General features: G+C 36.1%; 1 protein-coding gene across 1 annotated transcript in view; it reads left to right on the forward strand.

Annotated features, from left to right (window-relative positions):
• Window positions 1-511: 511 nt before the first annotated feature.
• The window catches only part of LOC104526937 (phosphatidylinositol-binding clathrin assembly protein), a 21,088-nt gene continuing 13,300 nt past the window's right edge, over window positions 512-8,299 (forward strand). Inside the window, exons 1-7 of the mRNA XM_029085585.1 lie at window positions 512-646; window positions 3,080-3,155; window positions 3,973-4,075; window positions 4,261-4,354; window positions 4,458-4,569; window positions 5,648-5,754; window positions 6,296-6,337. Coding sequence (XP_028941418.1) covers window positions 527-646; window positions 3,080-3,155; window positions 3,973-4,075; window positions 4,261-4,354; window positions 4,458-4,569; window positions 5,648-5,754; window positions 6,296-6,337 — 654 coding nt within the window. The 5' untranslated portion in view covers window positions 512-526. The remainder of the gene's footprint in view (window positions 647-3,079; window positions 3,156-3,972; window positions 4,076-4,260; window positions 4,355-4,457; window positions 4,570-5,647; window positions 5,755-6,295; window positions 6,338-8,299) is intronic.

The following is an 8,299-nucleotide window of genomic DNA, read 5'->3' on the forward strand; positions in this document are numbered from 1 at the left end:
AGAAAAGAGGCTTATTGCAGGTTTGTAGCATCTCATTTGCTGTCGTGTGTCAGTGCTCAGGCTTAGGGCAGCATTGCAGGGTGCTTGCTGCCTGTTGATCTCATGAGGTATATAGATGTGTCAGCTTTTCCTTCCTTCTCTGATTTATATATGTTTTTTGTTAGATTGAGTGGCTTCAGGTATTGAGCGTCCAGAAGGTTTGCACTGGCTTTTAGACAATAATTTGGGGATAGAGTTTCTACTGGAGCACATTATTCATTGATGAGATGTTGGGATTCCATAAAATTGTTGAAATGCCTTTGAAGTTCATACTTGTAGTCTTTCAGTGAAATACAGTGCATTTGAGCGAGGAATGTAAAATAGCTCAATTATTTCTTAAACAAAGAACTGAAGTTAACATTGAGAATTCATACTGGAAGCCTTAAAACACTAAATAACATGATGATCCTCTTTGAGCATATGACTCATTGTAATGCCTTGCCTTTTTTTTTTCTTTAATTTAGATCTAATACAGTGCACGAATGAAATGAATGTGAATATTCCACAGTTGGCAGACACACTCTTCGAGAGAACTGCAAACAGTAGTTGGGTTGTAGTGTTCAAAGCTCTAATTACAACACACCACCTCATGATGTATGGAAACGAGGTAAGACATGATTAGTTCTGTTAAAGCCTCCTTGTCAGTGTTTTAAACTGTCTCAATCCATGAAGCATTAGATGTGTACTTTCAGTTTTTCAGAGGTCTTTGTTTTTCCTCTGCTGATGGTTGTAAAGTACTTCTCTGGAGAAGAAAATACTCCTTCATTATTTCAATACTGAAATATATCAGTGTTTGCAATTTACACGCAGGTACCTGGGTTGGGCTGTGAGGGAATAGTGAGTGACCTTTATAGAATAGAGACTTGAAAAACTTGTGATGAGCTTTACTTCATTAGGCTAGTCATTATCAGTTAGAGCACAGCAAAAGCGTTGTTAGCACTCCGTAAATGTGCAGCCAACCTATTAACAGATAAGAATAATTACTAAAGGGGGGAGGAATATGGTGACTACAATATTTGATCTTGCAAATCATCATCTGATGGGCTAAATCTTCATATATTGTTGTCATGAACGTTCTTCCAAAACAGGTTTCTGTTGCATTTAGTTCACTTAAATTATTTAATCACTTTTTATGAAAAGCTTCCCAGACAATAACATAGCATTAGAAATTCAGCCTCTCTTAGTCTTTGCATTAAAAACTAAACTTTGTCTTGGTCAGGTGACCGTTTAGTCCTGAACTTGAGTGTAAGCATTCTCCTAATAAATGACTGTTGACTACTGATAATATTGAAAAGTTGATTCTTAAAGATAACTGCTTCCAGTCATTACACTGGTCTGAAAAACCTGGTGTTGTCTCCTCTCTCCAAAGCTCTGTGAACTTAATTGAAATGACCTGTAAAACATAGCGTGCTCTTTGTTAACACTTCCCCAAACCATTTACGTGCTTAAATTGTAGTTTCAACAGATAATAGGCCGAAATCTGAGGATACTACAAAGTAAAATGCACTACTTGGAATTCACTGCTTATTCCAAGTGTAAAAGTAAACTGAATGCTGTAAATCAGTTTCTATATTTTATTCTCTCTTCTTCCGTTACAGTTTATATCTATACACTGAAACTTGGAAGGGAAAAAAAAAAGCAGACAACCGAACCATAGAAAAAATCAAAACTTCAAGCTGTGGGCTACAGTCAGTATCTGTTTGCCCATACAGCCCATTGTGCAGTGCAAAACCCCTGACATCTGGAGAGTGAGAGTTAGCCTTGGCCCTTTTAAAATGAGATTCAGAACAGTAGCTAATTTTGAAATGTGCATAGACACCTTTTGAATATCACTGTTCTGTTCCTGATCGTGTTCCAACTGTTTCTCTTCTTCTGTATCTCTTTGAATGCAGTACTAAGATGTACAAAGACCAGATAAGCCGACTGGAAAACAGAATAAGAAGTTAAAACAGTGCCAGAGCTGTTGGTAGACAAGCTGCGTGTTGCAGACTTGTGTGAACTTCGTAGCTATAGGCTGAGAACACATATGGAGTTACTGATGAGGTGGTACGTGACAAGTTGGGGGATCATTTGGGCCCCTTGGAGGGTGAAAGTACTGCTTTCAGTTTAAATAGTACTGGTGAGAAGGATTTTCTTGTTGCTGTGCTGCGCCCTTGTTACAGTTCCCAGGGAGCAGGTGCTCTGCTGAGCCTGACTGAAAAAGGCCAGTTTAGTGGAGCAGGATGGTCCAAACCTGGCACACAGGTGGATTTCCACCACGCAGAGTGAAGGAACAGGTCCTGCGTGCTGTGGCAGCAGAGGGTTTCAGATCAAAGTTGTAACAAGTCCTTTAAGCGATACTGATTATAATCTTCATTTATGGACTAAAACACATACAAAAAAGTGAAGAAATAACGATTATAGAAGATCTGTATGGAAAAGTGGCAGAGAAACTTTTAAAACTACCTTGCTATCTGGATGTGGTTGACTGTTACTCCTGCACTGTTTATGGAGCCAGCTATTATTTGTGAAAACTTAAATGTTGTTTAGTCAGATCACTGCATTATAAAAATATATATGTTTATAACCCCACAGTATATATATTGTGCTGCTCACCACAATTTCAGAAGCATTATTGTTACTAATTACTTTTAAACTTTGTAACTAAGCCTGTCTCACACTTCTACAACAGCAGTAACAATATGCAAACCTTGTTAACTTGGATAGTGCAAGTGGTATTTTTGTTCTGTGTTTTCCAGCTTGTCTGTTCTAAACGACAAAGTTAACCTAAGCAGCTTCCTCTAGGATTATTAATCTTTTATTTACGGGCAATGATGTCTTTATTTAGTTTAAATTTGTATTTTTGCCAAATAGAGCTCTGGATTTCAGAGGTGTTGCTAATTGGTAGTTTCAAGTTTTCCTTTAAATTTTTGCCTTCTAATTTCTGTTGTTGATAGAGGTTACTGGAATTAGTTAGAAGGTAAGTGTAGTTTTCTTGTAGTATGCTTAAATGTTTCGACTCTCACAACAATTATATTCTCAACTTTTTCTTCACCAACAGCGCTTTATCCAGTATCTTGCATCCCGAAACACTTTGTTCAATTTAAATAACTACCTGGACAAAAGTGCCATGCAGGGTAAGGATCTTTCACTGAAGGGAATAACTCTGCTGCTTTTTTGCTCTGTGGCAGTGCACTCTAGGAGACAAATGACATGTAAATGAAAGGGTATTAAGATTTATATTGTGTGAGACACCAAAGAATGTCCAGCCAAGAATGCAGACACAAGGAAAGTAAGAGTGAGTTACCTGGCTGACTGCTAGACTTCTGTCTGTAATGTATCATGTGCATACACAGCTGTACATTTTAAAAAGTGAACTCTTTAATACCTACTAGAATAAACCTGATGAATATTGGCACAATTATCTATTTTTGCCTTTGCTTTTTAGTGTCTCAGGAGTAAATGTTTACTGTTAAAGTGAATGGAGTCATAACTAGGATGTGCTGTATAAATAGTGATAACTCCTTCAAATCTCTGAGAAGCCTTTTAAGTACTTGCCAGTGGTAGAAAACATTTTTGGATCTTTATGTGTTTTTTGAGGCAATGCAGATAAGTTACCAAAGTCTTCGGCATTTTACTAGGAATACTTTTTAGTCTAATTTCAAGAAGATCTTAATAAAAGCTCCTTGGTTCTTGCCTAATATTTTAATGTGTTTACGTGTTTATTCTAATAATTGTAATGAATGCTTTCCTAATCTTAGCAAGTTGGGAAGAAACTGTAACATTACTTCTCAAGATGAAATATAGTGAATGTCAAGACTCTGGAATGTGTCTATGAAGGGCTTTTCATGCAAGCTGATGTATAATTGGCTAGTAGGAGAATAGTTCTTGAACAGAACTTAGAAGAAACTGTACCCCTTCAAAATGTCTAACGTAAAAATGCTTAACTTTTAGGCTATGATATGTCTACCTTCATTAGGCGATATAGCAGATACTTGAATGAAAAAGCACTTTCATATAGACTTGTAGCAGTTGACTTCACCAAAATGAAAAGAGGGTAAGACTGTTGCTACTTCTTTTGTTTGGTCTTTCATATTGGTGGGGAGGGAAATACCAGTTGTTCTTGAGCTTGTCATAGATTGGTGTTCATTTTGACCCTTTGAAGCAATATAGTATTTTTGAAACAGCACAATATACTGAGGTCTCTTGGTAACTAGTAAACGTGTGTCTTCTACTCTGTAGGATAGATGGAGTGATGAGAACCATGAATGCTGAAAAGCTTCTGAAAACCCTTCCAATAATACAGAACCAGCTTGATGCACTCCTTGATTTTGATGTAAGTACTTCACACTGTGTCAGGTAACACACTTCTCATTTTGAAGTGAGAGTTTCATTATTTTATTAAATACTAATTTGCTTTCTCATTGCTTTCTACACAGGCAAATCCAAATGAACTAACTAATGGTGTTATAAATGCTGCCTTTATGCTCCTCTTTAAAGATTCCATTAGACTTTTTGCAGCGTACAATGAGGGGATTATTAATCTTTTAGGTATGTGAATTTTTATTAGCTTTTGAACTTTTGTGAACGATATTGAGAGAACTTAAAAATATAGACCATTTCTGACTGTAATTTCCTAATAAATTGTCTCTGCTCCATTACCATTAAATTAAGCCTGTCTTAGTTTCAGTAACAACTAGCATAGGCTTAAACATACACTTCTGCCTTGAAGGATACACCTTGAAACAGAAATTGAGATGAGAGGGCAACTGAGACTAAAACAAAGATACCCTAAACATGCAGTGGCTAACCTTTGGCAGTCGGATTGTAAAAGTATTAGTGAGATACCTGGTATTTTGATTATTTAGTATAGTCACAGTATGACTGACTTCTGGTTTCCCATACTTTCTTTATAGCTTGACTGTTCACTGGTACCTGAATCTGCATGAGCCTAGTAGGTGACATGTAGGGGTTTTTGTTCAAGAGTGATAAGATCTTAGCAAAGCCTTATAATGACTATTCAGGCAAATTTCTGAATGAAAACATCTGATCAGTTTGTTCTGTTAATCCATTAGTTTTTATTCAATGAAATATCTGTAAGTATATAGGGCAAAACCATAAAAAGTGAAAGGTGTGGTTGATACTCCTTTTGGGAGGCCAATTCAGTGTATGGACCACCTCAGTATCCATTCTGATGTCTTTTGGATATTGAGCCAAATTTACAAACATCAAAGTGTATTGATCAAAAGTGTACAAGATCTAAAAATGTAAAGACATACCAGGAATATTTCAGATGATAAAATAATTTGCCTCATTGCCAGGTAATAAGCCGAATTTTTGAAAATATTCCCCTAAATACCTAATTTGACAATTGCAGTGATTGCATCCATGCTTAATAAAGCTTTGCATTATATTCCAATATACTGAAATAGAAAAATCAATGTTTTTCTGTTGACTGACTAAATACAAGAGGTGTCAGGTATTCATATAAACTTTAAAATCTGAATAGCTTTTAGTTACTCCTGTGTGTTCTCTTCCTGAAGCTTGTCTCAAATTAACTTTCATCATACTGTGTCAGCTTTTTGCTGGGGAGGCTGTTATCTTACAAGAGTTTTCTTTGCATCCTCAGAAAGATATTTTGATATGAAGAAGAACCAGTGCAAAGAAGGCTTGGATATTTACAAAAAATTTCTAGCCAGAATGACCAAATTGTCAGAATTTCTCAAAGTAGCAGAGGTAAATAAATCTACATCTATGGAAAGGACATGATTTAGCTGTCTGTACTGGTACAGTAGTCTGCATTTATACCTGCTTCACAGATTAATGTTTGCTTAACTTTGCTATACAAGGAAGTATTCTGCAGATTAGATATTTTAAATATTGTAAACACTCATTAACATGGAGTGAGATTCTTGGCTATTCTTTTTATTAGCCAGAAGACATAGTAAACTTAAGTGTTGTTATAAATTCAATGAATGGTCTAAAATATATGAACTGAATGTTACAGTCTATTTACAGTGCTTTCCTTTACTGTGGTAATTCAGTAAGCAATGTGGGTGCTTCTAATGCTCCCTGTAAGCTTTTCTACTTGATAAAAAGTCAGGCTTGCTTTGAGATGCAATTTAATGCGCTTGTGATTTCTAAGGTGTGTTCCTAGTGAAACTTGTACCAGTTTTTAATATGTTAGCTTCTGTGTAACACTCAGACATCACTGTTTATTTTCATTGCCACTGCATACAGTAATGTACTTTTTCTTCTTTTTTTTTGGTAAACCTAGCAAGTTGGAATTGATCAGGGTGACATTCCAGATCTTACTCAGGTCAGTGCATATCGTATTGATCAATCCAATTTTACTGGTTTTACATTTTTAAAGGTTGAGTATATCATAGTAATAATTCATCTTGAGAATGTATTCTCCTCCATGTATTTATGTATGGAAAATACATATGGTGACTTTTCCCAGGGGTTAAATGTACTCAGTACTCGCACTTTGCAGCTCTTAACAAGATTTCTTTTTTATTGTTTAAAGAAATAAAACTCACAGAAAATATTTTTCAAGAACTTCTGGTTTTTATCACAGGGGATTCCCTGGCATGTAAGCCACAAGCATCTTGCCATGCCTTGAGAAAAACTTTCCATTCCAGTGTGACTTAATGTCTTCCAGTACACTGAAAGATTACAGTTAGCTAGTTCAGTCAAGAATTTTTTCCTTTCCCCTGAGGTCTGAATAGATATGATGTTTCTGTATCAGCACTTAGTGCTGGCTTCAGTATTACTCAGTAGTATGAGGGACACGTGCAATGCAGGTTGTGTGCTGGAACATTTAGTCTAAAAGGTGGAATGTGGGGGAGCAGCTTCTAATGAGGATAAATTGAGGGGCAGAAAGGAGGTGAGGAAGGTGGTTTGACCTGGGGAGCAGGAAATGCTGATAGCCCACAGAAGGGCACAAAGTTATTCAAGTTCCTTCATAGGGACATTGTATTGCTAACCTAGGGCCAGCCCAACAGGACAGAGGTACTTTTCATTTTTTCTGTAGCACAGAGTAACCTGATGGGTAGAATAAATGGCAATCTGTCAGGAGATTTAGGCAATAAACTGGAGTGCCTTAGAGGTGTAGAGTACTCAAGCTGCTCAAGTGGAGTCAGTGTGAAACACTTCAAATCTAATCTGTAAACTTTGAACAGTCACATCTAATCCCACACTACCCTCAGAAAATTAAATTTCAATCCTACACTGCCTTCAGAAAATTAAATTTCATCAGTTAATCATGTAAAAAAAAAATCTACGGTTAAGATTTGCCTAAACTTCATCAATGTCTTTTTAATATGGAAATAAAATCTAAACCACAAACTTCCATTGTGTTGTTCATTAGTGCCTACAGTAAGATTTCCATCTGAAATCATACATGTTTCAAAGCACAAATCTCTAATACTTGCTCCTAGCAATTAATATTAACCCCTTTAAGAACTTCTAAGCCTTTGTGGTAGGAAAGAAATATGACAGTAACCAGCAGGGTAAGAGCAGATAATGAGTGAAAACAGTAGTTTGATGTTTTCTATTGGTATTTGATCTTAGTATCTTACTCTGTCTTTTGATGAGTACTGCAATATGCAGCTGGTCTGCATTATGCTCATCAAATTATACTCAAGGCTGAAGTTATACTTCACTGGGTTTGTGTGCACTTGTCCAGTTAATTGGGTCATTATAAGGCTCTTCAAAGCAGGGTGGGTTGTTTTTTTTTTTTTTTAATTTACTGAGAATAGGGGATTTAACTTAATTTGCTTTGTTTTATATCTGAAGCTTTCAGTGGGCAAAACCCTTTATATCAAGTGGTCTCACAACATTTTTTTCTAACAGCTCATCTATTTGTTTTTAAGTGCACTTAGACATGAAAGGCAACTCTCTGAACTGTGGTGGTAGATGTCAGTGTCCTGTGTATGTTGGCAATTTCAGTGCCACTATTAAGCATTTCACTTCCATAGTAAATTTCGTGGCATTTAGTAAGAATTACTTAATTGTACATCAGTTTAGTGCCACATTAAAAGAATTTGCTAAAATTTCTTAGCACTAGGCTTTCACAAACATTTAATTTTCAGTATGCTTGTGTTTAAGTTCTGACAGTATCATGTCTTGTTTCTGTTCTGGTCTACCATATTCAGTTTTTTCCTAAATACTTTGTTTACGTTTCTGGTGTATATTCTGTTCTGGGATACACACCTTTCAGAGTTTCCTTGAGCTATTCCTGGCAACGATGGTTTTATCTCTTAGAGATTTATTATTC

The sequence above is a fragment of the Antrostomus carolinensis genome, unplaced genomic scaffold (genome assembly GCF_000700745.2).
Source record: "Antrostomus carolinensis isolate BGI_N321 unplaced genomic scaffold, ASM70074v2 scaffold39036, whole genome shotgun sequence".
Lineage (NCBI taxonomy): Eukaryota > Metazoa > Chordata > Aves > Caprimulgiformes > Caprimulgidae > Antrostomus > Antrostomus carolinensis.